Source organism: Hirsutella rhossiliensis (assembly GCF_020360975.1).
Source record: "Hirsutella rhossiliensis strain HR02 chromosome Unknown scaffold00001, whole genome shotgun sequence".
NCBI classification, from domain to species: domain Eukaryota; kingdom Fungi; phylum Ascomycota; class Sordariomycetes; order Hypocreales; family Ophiocordycipitaceae; genus Hirsutella; species Hirsutella rhossiliensis.
The window spans coordinates 6523699-6536423 of NW_025408667.1; the positions used below are offsets into that span (position 1 = coordinate 6523699).

A 12725-nucleotide genomic window follows, 5' to 3' on the forward strand; every position below is an offset into this window, starting at 1 on the left:
GTTTGGCGTGCGGCAGTCCGTGTCCTAATCTCAGCAGCGCCCGTGTCCTTCTTTGGTACAAAAGAATAGACGTATGTACTTCGTGTCAAGTGGTAAATAACTCCCAACGGGCTCTTCATGTTGCTCAAGATCATTGTAAGGCTGCAGGGGTCATCTAGCCGGCCGCACGCCAGCACCTTGTCCCTCTCGAAGGAAGAAAACACTGGGATATCCTGGATGTAGCTTCTCGCATAACATGAATGTCCAACTGTACGTTCTTTCGGGTCCTCCGTTGCCCGTGTATCCTTGCTTTCAATGTTCTTGCACTCCAATGCTGTGGGTCACCATCCACCAAATTTGATTCTACGCACGCCTTTCCGTCAATGATCGCACCGCTTTGGAAACTGCCCCTTGCTATGGCTCATCACTCCGGGGATCAAGCTATTGGTATTTGCGGCTTCCTTCTCCGGAGCAATCCACCACGAGACTGACTCCAGGTTCTTCACAGAAGTGCCATCCCTGGCTTGTATAGGCATGGCTCCTGAGCTGGTGCAAATCACTCCCGATCCTACGTTCGACGACGCCCCATGGTATCGCTGGTGGGTGCTGCAGCAGGTCCGCAACCAGCCGCAACGCCTACTGCTCAGTCTGCCAGACATCGAGCCCGACAAGGATCCAAATTTCGTCACTTACTTTCTCGTCTGGGACCATATCCGGCAACTCATTAGGGCCCCGGGACCCAAAAGCATCGATGGCATGACTGATACGCTCACCAACCTCGGCATCATTGCCATTAATGACAACAACGAGGCCGCTCAGTCGGCCAAAGACCTTGTTTTTGCCACTCTCGGCTGGCAGACAATGCTCTACAAACCCGACTTTGCTTCGTGTTCGGCGGGAGGATATAGCATTCTTGACGAAATGGATGGGTTTAACGGGGGAGCGCGGCTCAACCTCAACCAGTTTGCTTCATCGAGCAACCGAAACTTGCCCGACTTTCTACTAGGGTTTGGCATGATGCTGCCACCACGAAACTACTGCTCCTTCCATGGCGCTGACGACCAGGCCCTCTTCAATCGGGCCAAAACAGTCATCTCCAAGGAACTGGATGCCTATATATTGAGCAAGGTATGCGGCCTCACGTTTCAATGGATCGACTCTCTCTCTTGCCATCTCGAACTGGACACACGCTCCGGTACGCTTTTCCTCTACCGATATCCGTCTTTCTGCATCTCAAGTCTCCGACGAGGCGAATCACAGCATGAAAGAAACCGAAAGAGCCCGCTCCATGGCTGCGCCCTTGAGGGGCCCGGATCGGTGCCGTGGGCGAGAGAGGACGACGTCAACGAGTTGCTTCGGGAAATCTTGCTGTCCTACCGTCTCATTTTCGGTCAGAACAAGAGATCGAGGGCGCTATTCCGGAAACTTCGACCGTTCAATCGCATATCGCAGCAAGAACAAGATCAACTTCTTTCTCGCCTCTGCGGTAGGAAGAGGCTAGACAGTTCCGTCACACTGATCGAGCGGGAGGAGTACAACCTGTCCACAGACTTCCCTCACCTCCGAAGTAGTATAGTGCGGCTGAGTAGTTATGCATCCAGCAAGAAGCCCCGTTCGCTTCGACAGTTGTGGAACGATAGGCGCGACTCTACCGCATGGCTGGCTTTCTGGAGTGTCCTCGTTTTCGGTTCGTTGAGCGTCCTTCTGGGTCTCATCCAGGCAGTGTTTCAAATATTGCAATATGTCGATGCTTTACATAGTCATAGTCCTTGAGATTGAATCATTGATGAAAAGAGTTACAGAGTGCGTCACACCTCACGCTCCACCCAGCTCTTGATGACGCCTTTGATTGTTGGCTCATATTCCTTGAGAGCGACAGTGTCCCCATCCAGGAAGGTGTTTCCGTGCACGAAGAGGGACGGAGGAGGTTTGTTCGCCAGCACGGCCTCTCGCCACTCGACATATTCGCCGTCGACCCTGGAAAGCTCTTCATAGTACGCGCGACAGCCTTCCACGTCAGCCGTGCACCGATACATGTGTAGCCGCAAGAGCATCCTGCCAAGCGCTGGCTTCCCATGCGTAGCAATCTTGGACCTATCGACCCGCACCGTCAGGCTTTGTGTTGGCTTGTGGTGGGTGACTGTCACGACGTCCCCGCCATCGAGGAGCAGACACTTGAGGATAGCAAAATGAGCCTGCCGCATCGTCAGCGTGTGTCCAGTCTACATGGTTCGATTGAGACCGACTCGACTGTGTGCCTGGCCCCATTTCTGTGCAGTAGAAGTGAGCACATATTTCATGTCAATTAGTGGCGCCAGAGCTCACCCTGCTGTCGACATTGAAGTTCGAAAGCCCCCGAAGGCCATCAACCCCCAGCTGCTGATAGAGATTGTAGGTGACTGCCAGTGTCACGTCAGTTTATGTCTTTCCAGTCCCCAGAGCTACTTACTATCAACGGCTTGAATTGCCGATGTCTGGTGGAAGCCAAACAGCTCCAGAAGCTCCGGATCGTCCATGAGATAGGCCCCGACAAGCTCGGCTCTGCATTCGTCTACCGTAGTCGCCAGGTCAGCAAACTGCCCGGTCCACGTCTGGCCACGCTTGTACCAGCACACGATGGGCTCTCCGGTGATGGGATTGATTGGTGGGTCTTGAATGTCGAAGTTGTGTTCCCCGTCGTCGAGCTCAACCATCATTCGCCCCGTTCCATGGCCGAGGAGCTCGTGAAGCACAACCCACCAGTAGTAGGCAGGGAATTTGTGCTCTTTGAATTGCTCCATCTCGGAAGAATCGATGAAAAGATGATGTTTTGCTTGACTTTCAGCAACCATTCGGTTGGCAACAATCACGTTCTTGAAGCCGTCTTCCTGTCTGATGTCATTGTACTACAACCATGTTAGTCAAGGATTGTGCGGCAGTCTCGGTACTGGTTCAACAGACGTTCGGTAGGTTGATTCCTGGGAAAATGATGCTCGAGCAGTATGCAAGGGCTAAGAACATGTAAGCAAGTCACGTCTCCGTCGCCGACGCATCGTCACGCACTGTGGATGCTTGAAATGTCTGGAGGCTCGAAGAGGGATTTTTCGAACAATCCTTTGCCATCATTCTCTGGTCCAGCCCACGGTAGTCGACGGATGAATTTCGCCGAGTTGTCGACCAGTTTGGCAAGGAGTTTGGTCTCTTCGTCGTCGGCAATGCCTACCAGAGCCTCGAATTCCGATCGTACTCCTTGAGGATCACGATATGGTTCGACGAAGCCAAAGATATTTTCCACCCTCGGCGCCTTGTCACGGACCCAAACTCGCTGCGACGTGCGGTATGCGTCCAGGCTGCCGGTTTGGAAGCTTTCGACGTAGGCGCGAAGAACGTCTCTCTGCCGGTCGTTGGCCGCGTACTTGATTGCTTCCGAGAGTTCGGCACAGATGCGTTCTAGCTCAGAGGAATGATCCCCCCGGACAAGCTTGACTGAACCCTTTCCGTCTGGGAGGGGAAAAGCCTGCACAATATTGCCGCTCCGTACGGAGGCAAGTAGGACCTCAAAGTCGCTTCCATTCTCCGCTTTCCTTATCCTAGTGTTTTCTGGAAAGATGGAGTTTTGTTCGAGAACCTTGGATACCATGGCAACTTCTTTCTCTGTGATGTTATTTCCAGGATAATAACTACTTTGGGTGGTCTGGCTAGGATAACCAAGACTGTAAGGGGGCATAGAGTTGATGGACGACATCTCCTCGTATAGTCTGGACAGTCTAGGAGATCTTGCCGCGAGTTTTCGGAGAACTTTGTCATCCAGACCAGGGATAAACTTTTGATCTCCAGAGCCCTGCGTGGATTAGCACAAGTCGCAATGCACGAGGAGTTGGGACGCACAAAATAGTTGCCCACGTTTGACAAGAACGTTGCAGCATATGTCAGGAAGCTATGGAGATGCTCGCTGCTAATGTCCGATCCAATGAGGGCATCCCAGTTTCCAGAGCATGTGCGATGCAGTTCGAGAATGAAGTCGAAGATTGCCGGTGACTCTGGAGAGACTTGTCGAAGAATGATTCTCGCTCCAAACCAGGCAGCACTGCAAACGGTGAGCAGTTTCGTCGACCGCATGGGGGGATTCTCGCCCACCGAGCCATGTGGTGCGCATATCGCTTTTCCCTCACAGTCAAGCGCCTGAATTGAGCCTCGACGCCCAGTTGAAAGATCTGGACCTCGCTGACGGCCATTGTGGATGGTGGCCGTCTGGCAAGTTATTTATCAGGGATGATGTCGAAAACGAACAATGGGATCTCCTGGATCTGAATTTAGAGAGGCTCATTGCAAGTGAGGTCGTGTACATGTACTGTCAGGGACTGTGGGGGGAGCTCACTCTGTCCGATATATCGATTATACAAACTTCAGCTGTCTGGCCTTGGTGACGTGTGTGCGAGCGAGGCACGCGGCTGGCTGAGGTGACGATCCGGGGATTTCCCCTCCCCATGCGTCGATGATATTCTGTTGCATGTACCTGAAATAAAGTGATAACCGGAGATGGCCCAGGATACGTTGGTCCGCACAAAAACCCTCCGAGCTCCTCTGCCGTCGGCCATGCGACGCGCAGCTTATCTGAGCCGTCAGACAACCACCCAAAACCATCTCCAGCATCTAGAGGGCACAGGGCGAGCACCATCAAAAGTTATCGAAGTACTTTTTATTACCTGCAGTACTTGATGCAGTAAAGATAGAAACCCGCTAATGTTCGGCCGAGCTTAAACTGCACGAACTTTATACATGATACCGTCAACGACCAAAGCTCTGTTCATGTATGTGCCCGCTGCACCTCTTTCAGGGCATCGACAGGAACAGGGAGAGTTAAAACGGCTGAGATCGCGCGTCATATTAGTGTACCGCCAACAATCAGACTGTTCGTCAATCAGGAAGGCCACTTACGTTTGCTTCATCAAACTCTTTTCCTGAAAATGGATCTTCCGGAAACGCTCCAAGTCCTCCGGATAGCGGATCTTAAAACTGTTGTCCGGGTCGAAAAACTCCTGATCCCTCTCCTGGTTTAAGTGGTGCTCCGATACCTCCTCCGAGCGGCGTAAATCCTGGCGGTGTTTGTCGGGCAACAATCTTTGGGTCTGTCAGTGGCGCAGCTGTAGCTAGTCCAGCAAGAACAGCGACAAGAGTCATTGAGACCTTCATCTTGGCAATAAGGCGTTGGTGAAGAAAGATAACTGGGAGCGAAGAATGAGGCTTAGGGAGCAAAGATTGAGACTTGGGGAGCAAAGATTGATTTTCTGACGTCGAGTTCCGCTGCTATATATACGACATTTAAGTACGTGGGTTAGAGTCGTGATCGAGCTCGTATAAGGAAGAATAAGTGCCGAGGCATGACTTCAAGGATTGTATCTAGCTAGCTAGCTGCTATAACGTGTCTTACGCCGTTAATTTAGTACTTATAGTAGCGAGAACCTTATATATACTTTATTTAGCTAATAATTTAAAAGTAAACGATACTTATTTATCTTATTTCTTTAAGTAGCTTAACCTATCGACTTAAGCGGTTAATATAAAGGCCTATCGGATACGCTATTATAGCTATATTCTTAATCTTATTACGCGCGTGTTTCTTTTCGGTAAAGATACTAACTCTTTTAAGTTAGAGTTAGATATTAACGGTATAAAAGGTCTTATAAAGCAAGACCTTTATTATTAGCGTTTAAAGGGCTTAATTAGGAAGCTCTATAATATCGTTAAATTTATTAAATCGTTACCTTAACGTAGCGAATATTTTAAGTATATCGCTTATAAGGAGGAGTATAAGGGGTACTATCTTTCTAAGGAATTAACCGCCGAGCTTAAGCCTAATATATTACTTTAAAGATAAATCTTATAGATAAGCTTAAGGCTAGATAGCTTTATAACTATACTTTATAACTTTAACCTCTTAATATAGCCCTTCCCTAGGTTTTATATACTTTTTATCGCGATTAAAGGATATTAATATAATAAGAATCTAAACTATAATAGTTTCTACCTATATATAACTTATACTAGTATATACTATATAATACTAATTATCGCACGGAGGATAAGTAAGTAAGTATAAAGATTAGGGACTAGAAGACTCTTAATTCTGCTATCTAGAGTAGAAGAATAGTACGATCTTTATAGATAAGATAAATAAATAACTAGAAACTAATAGAAGGTTCTATAGGGAACGGTAGCGTAGCTAACGAAGATAATACGAGTTATAGGCTAACTATATAAATATAGGGATCAGACTATTAGAGGCTAATATACCCTATATAATATACCCCCCTAGGTTATGCTAGCGGTTAGCAGTATAAACTAAAAGAACTAAATCCCTAGCAATATAGCGATATTAACGAGGCCGAGTTATTAGACGAAGGTGTTAAATTTCTAGCCTAGCAGAGCCTTTATAAGGCCGTCTGCGATTATCTAAGAAGTAGGCGTATAAGCGAGATTATAGAGGCCTTCCTTAAATGCCTATCTAGCCTAATAAGTATAAATATCGATATAACGAAGGGCGGTATAAAGGCGAGGTATATCCTATATAACTAGACGAATAGTCTATATATTATTATATTAGATAGTTGGTTTTCCGTCGAGCTTAAGAGAAAGCTACTTAAAGAGACGGAATATAGCGATAGTCTCCTTAGCTATATACGTAAGGGCAAGAAGCTCTACTTCTATTAATAAGGTTATAACTATATCCTATTTCCTAGCTTTCTAAGTAATAGGGCCGCCGAAGAAAGTAAGAATTAAACCCTATAATAACTTATATATTTCCTTATTATTAGCGAAAGCGGCGTCTAAAGCGCTCTAAAAGTAGCTGTAATATTAAGCTTAGATTAGAGCAATATAGTCTCCGTCGAGGCTAGAGGTGCCTAAAAACTAAATAGCGAGATACCTAGTAGCGTATAGGTACTTAATTAGATAATCCGCGAGCTTAGAATAAAGCTCGGAAGGGTTATAAAGGAATTTAGCTAGTTTAGATACTAATTTAGCTATATCTAGACGAGTAATATACGCGGCATAGTTTAGCGATCTAACTTTACTTTAATAAAGCTAAATCTAGTCTTAAGAAGCTTGCCCTATATTTAGCTAGACTTTATTATATAGGAAAGGGGCTCCTTTAAAGGTATCGAGGTATCGAAGGCTAAATCGTTAAACTATCCTTTTAATATAGAAGTCTTAGTAAAGCTAAAGCTTCCTATTACTTCGGTCTCGGAGAACCTAAATACCGAGAAACTACTATAATTCTCCTTAATCTATTATAGCGTACTTCCTCTTAAGGGCTATAACTATCTAATCGGCTATATCTTAACTACCCTTACGATAAAGGAAGACGATGTTATTAACGAAGAAGAAGACTATAAGCTAGTCGTTCTAGAAGATATAGGGCTTGTCTAGACACTATAAAAGACGAAGCTCCTTAAATGCTATAGTAAGCTCTTTCTACTAAAGGAGGGGGGAACGCCTAAGGCTATAGAGGGCTCGGATAAGGCGAAGAACCTAGCCTTATCTATAGTATTAGTTAGGGAATAATATATAGACCTCCTTATTATCGTCTAAGAGGGCATTAGTAAAGGCGTTAACTACGTCGAGCTATTAGGTCTTAAGGTCGAATTTAGCTATAATAGCTATAAGAACTCGGAAGGATCTTCCGGTAAGTATAGTAGTATAGGTGTCCTTATTACCTAGCTTCTAAAGGTCTCCCCTAACGTATAAGCGGGCTTTAAACTTTATAAGAAACCTATACTTATCGAACTTATAACGAAATACCTAGGTTAGCGGAAGTAGCTTCCCTATTACTTAATCCTTTAAAATAGCCTTAAAGGTGCCTCTCTATTAAAGTGCGTTTTATTTAGCGTAAGCTACTTCCTTAAATTAAGGGCTAAAGCGGTAAGTATAAAGTTCCTTATACGTTATTAGCTCTAAGGGCAAAGAGCGGCGATAAAGCTTTTCTTCTTATCCGAGAAAGAAAGAGCTATAAAAGTAGTTCTAGGAACTAGTAAAGCTACCGAAGTTCCGCGGCTTAGCCGGACGTAATAAACGTCGAAGTTACTAATCGCTCGGAGCGAGATTAAGCGTCGGATATAAGTTATCTATATCGTGAAACTCTTAGTCTTCTAAATCGTCGTATTAAGAGGGTTCCTATCGAACCTTAATAGTGCTAGCGTTGTCTTAGCCTAATATAGTCGAAGAAGGGGTATCCGGTTAAGGATTAGGCTTTTTTATACGAGTAGGTATTTCCTCGTATTCCGATTTATCTTCGATATATACTAGAAGCTATACTTCTAAGTATTAAGGGATAGGCTCTTATAGCTCTACCTTTCCTTTATAGAACTCGTGTTCGTTAAAGGTTATATCTTTAATCCTTCGGACTTTAGATAATAAAGGGATCTAAATCCTAAAAATATTAGTAGAGTTATAGCCTACTAGATAACCGATTTCCGTATAAGGGTCGGTCTTAAGGTCCTTTTTCTATTTATTTTAAAGGGCCTTATTTATTAAAGGGTAGGCTTAGTAGCTATACGCTTTAAGAAAAGTAATATTAGGCTAGAGCTATTAATAGCCTTTATCTCTATTATTTTTACGTAGCTACTAATAAAGTAGCTAGAAGGGTATCTAGAAGTTATAGTGCTATCTAGGCGATCTATTATATAAGAATACTACTACTTTCTAAGTTTTAGGCTAAAGATCCGATAGAAGATTAGCGTTAATCCTTATCGTTCTTACCTAGGCGGCTATTACCCCCTTAGATCGTTCTATAGCGCCGTTCTAAGTAGGAGTATAAGGGGCTATAGGCTTATCTTAAATCCCCTTTTCCTTAATCTAAGACTTATAGGTATAACGACCGGTGTTATTCTTAAGGGATAAACCTATCGAGGGGTTTATATTAGTAGATATAATAGGGCGTGGTCTAAGTAATAATAAGTATATTACGTTAGTAATAAGTTAGAGGTTATAGACCGTAGACTATAACTAAGTAATTAGAATTAGAGATAGAATCGTAATAAAGATCTATATTAAAAGCTAGAGAGCTATCTATTTAAAGGAGTAAAAGTAGGTAGCTATATATACCTATAGAGACTATCCTTAGATTATAGGCCTAGCTATAATCCCTAACGTTAAATCGCATAGAGCGTAATAATCCTATTAATCCTAGATTACTTAGATCTCTACGATCCCCTCGATCCTATATCTATTAAATAGTCGTGCTAACTATTTATCCGTTAGACTATATTATATACTTAACGCGGTCGACCGTTAGCGGCCTAGTAGCCGTAGTCGTAACACGATATCTCCCCTCCTTTTAGTCTTATCTATAAGACCTACTATAGCTACCTTAGCCGCCGTATATAAATATACCCTTATCGCGTCGTACGTAAGTATATCGTTCCTTATTTCTTTATCCTTTCGGGATATACTACTAATAGTATATTTAGTCGTATACTAAAAAATCGTTCCCGAAAAGCCTCTAAGCGCGCTACTCTTACCGAACATATCGACTTAAGTAGAGATCCTACTAATATACCGTGCACTCGATGCTTTAAGGCGAAGAAGATAAATTATCGGATAGCCGAAAATTCTTCGCGCTATAATAATTATATTACTAGTAGTCGTCCCTATTATAATAGTGTTTTAGTAGCCTCTTCTTATAGGTATCTTCTAATTCTTTCTATATATAGTAGCTAATATATTTCTTCTAGTAACTAAATTATTAGCGGAGTAGCGTAGGCTATATTCTAAAGAGGAGGAAGCTAGGGAAGCCTTATTAGAGCTTTAGGCATAGCTTACGAACCTTTAGTTATAAATATTTATCGCCGTTAATCGTTTAGCTCGTATCTAGAAGATTCGGAATCGTGCGAAGGAAAAGAGTTCTAAGTTATTTCGTCGTAGTATCTAAGAAGTAGATACTAAGGATAGCGTTTTACCTACGCTCGATGCGCATAAGCATTAGGTAGTAAATAACTTATAATCGTTAGGCGTTCCTAATAAGGCGAATTAGTCCTTATTCGGTATTAGCGAGGAGTTTACGGATCTTAGTCCTTTAATCCCTCCTAAACCTTCTAGTAAAATTATCGAAGTAGAAAGCTATAATAGGTTAAGTGCTTAAGTAGTTCCTAGGTATTTTCCTCTAGTCTATATCCCTTTTACTTAATAAGGTACTCTTATTACTAACTTTATTTTCTTATATTTAGTATTTATTCTACTTTATATTCCTAATTATCGTTAACTTTAATTTTTTCCTATAGTTTCGCGTTTTATAGCGCTAGTTCTAATAATAAGATATAAAATATTAGGTATATCCGTATTATCGTTAGTAGCGAAAGTTCGTAGTTAACTTTTAAAATAGTTTTCTTAACCTTAAACGGTCTAAGTTTCTTAAAATCTAATTTATTACTTAGTTATTTTATTTTAATATTTCGTTATATAAGGTAGACTATATCTCCCTCTTAAAAGATTAGTCCCTATAATCTTTCCCGATTATAGTAAGTAGATATTCGTTCTCTAATAAATTAAAGTTCTTATTATATTTCTTTATATAATTTTTATAGCTAATCTACTTATAGTATCGCTCGTTCCGCTTATAGTCCTTTTTAAGTAACCTTAAATACTTCTAGGTTATATCCGTAATTAGCGTATACTAGTAAGAGCTTAGTTATTTCTATAACTAAGCTATTATAAGCTAGTTACGCTATTAGTAGCTATTTAACTTAATCGTTTTATTCGTAACTAATATAGTATCGTAAATATTATTTAAGCGTTTAGTTAAGTCGTTTTATTTATCTATCTATTTATAGGTAATAAGCTATACTAAGCTTATATTTTATCCCTAATTATACTATAAGAGCTTGCTAAAATTTAGCTATAAACGTGCTTCCTCTATTAAAGATAATCTTATTCGGTAGTCTATAATTACTAATAATTATTTATAGGAATATATATACTAGCTCTTCTATATTACTTACTTCTTTATATAGTAAAAAGTATCCGTACTTCGTTAATCTATTAGTAATAACGAATATACTATCGTATTTAACGTTATAGGTTCTTTTAATAGTAGTAGCTTTATAATATAGTCGAAAGCTATTAAATCCTATAGTTTCTCTAGTACTAGTAGCGGTTATAATTCTCTATATAGTTTATATTGTTCGGCTTTACTTTATACGTAAAGTTTATATTTTTTAATAACTTATCGTACTACTTCTTTAAGCTATAGGAAGTTATATTATCGTTTAATCCGTTTTATTATTCTTCGGATTCCTTAGTATCTATATATTAGATATTTATATATATCTTATATAACTTTATCTTATAACGCTAGTAGTATCTAGATTTTATTCTTATATATTAAAACTTCCGAATATTCTATATCGTATCCCTTTAGTACTTTATATTCTTTTATCTATTTTAGGATCTTTTAGTAAGTCGAGTTATTAGGTTATACTTTAAATATTATATTTAGCTATCGTTGCTAGTAGTTCCTATTTTCGTTGATTTCTAGGAGCTATCCTTTTGCTATAGGTGCCCCTATATTATAGTTATTTCGTCGACTAAGGGTATTAGCTCGACCGTTTTCTATTCCTTTTCTATAGATTATTTCGTAGTTAAATTCTAATAAGTATTTAGCCTATTAGATCTATTATCCGTTTAACTATTACGTCGTTATAAAATATAAGATATTCTTATAATCTATATAAACCTTAACTTTATACTTACTTCCGAGAAGGTAGTATCGAAATTCCTTAAAAGCTTAAATAATTATAAGGAATTCTTTATCGTAGATAGGGTAATTAAGTTCTACGCTATATAGCTTCTTTAAGTAGAATATAATTAGTTATAGTCTTCCTTTATTATCTTTTTATCCGATTTATACTCCTAGAGTAAAGTCTAATATATCGGTTTTAAGTTCGATTTATCGTTTTAGATTAAAGGTAGTTAAGACTAGTTCTTATATAATCGTAGTCTTAATATATTCGAAAGCTTCGTTAGCTTTATCGTCTTATATAAATCCTTTTTCCTTCTTTATTAAGTTATATAGTAGTACTATAATCTTTCTAAAATCTTTAATAAATTATTAGTAGTAATTTATAAATCCTAGGAAACTTTATACGTCCTTAACATTCTTTAGCGTTAGCTATTCTTTAACTAAGTTAATCTTATCTTATTATATTCGTATCTCTCTTAGTAAGATCGTATATCTAAGGAAGTCTACTTCCTATATATAGAACTTACTTTTTTCTAGTTTAATTAGTAACTTCGTATTTTAAAGTACGCGGAGTACCTTATAGACGTATTCCTTATATTCTTCTAGGGTATCCGAGAAGATTAGGATATTATCTAAGTATACTACTATAAAGATATCTAAGTATTCGCGTAGGATATTATTAATTATCCGTTAAAAGGTAGCTAGTATATTTATAAGTCTAAATAGTATTACTAGATATTTAAATAGTCCGAATTTCGTTCTAAAGGCTATTATCTATTTATATCCCTTTTTTATATATATTAAGTTATAGGCGCCTTTAAGATTAAGGGCTATAAACTATTTTTTACTATATAGTCGATCTTATAGTTCCGATATAAGTAGTAATAGTATTCGGTCCTTTATTATAATATTATTTAAGCGTCTATAGTTAATAACTAATTATAGCTTACCGTTTTTCTTTAGAATAAATATAACTAGATAGCTTACTTTAGATATTAACGTTTATATATATCCCTTTTATAGATTCTCGTCG

General features: G+C 40.2%; 2 protein-coding genes across 2 annotated transcripts; one reads left to right on the forward strand and one right to left on the reverse strand.

Moving 5' to 3' along the window:
* Nucleotides 1-513: 513 nt before the first annotated feature.
* HRG_00832 (uncharacterized protein) lies at nucleotides 514-1244 on the forward strand (the record flags this gene model as incomplete). The annotated part of the gene is made up of 2 exons (XM_044859303.1): nucleotides 514-1174; nucleotides 1240-1244. The coding sequence occupies 2 exons, from the start codon at nucleotides 514-516 to the stop codon at nucleotides 1242-1244; spliced, it is 666 nt and encodes a 221-aa protein (XP_044725703.1).
* A 543-nt stretch (nucleotides 1245-1787) lies between these two features.
* HRG_00833 (peptidase family m49 domain-containing protein) lies at nucleotides 1788-4193 on the reverse strand (the record flags this gene model as incomplete). The annotated part of the gene is made up of 8 exons (XM_044859304.1): nucleotides 1788-2174; nucleotides 2226-2249; nucleotides 2305-2378; nucleotides 2429-2864; nucleotides 2920-2969; nucleotides 3022-3799; nucleotides 3847-4045; nucleotides 4096-4193. 8 exons carry the CDS (start codon nucleotides 4191-4193, stop codon nucleotides 1788-1790), a joined length of 2046 nt encoding a protein of 681 aa, XP_044725704.1.
* Between the last annotated feature and the right edge of the window lie 8532 nt (nucleotides 4194-12725).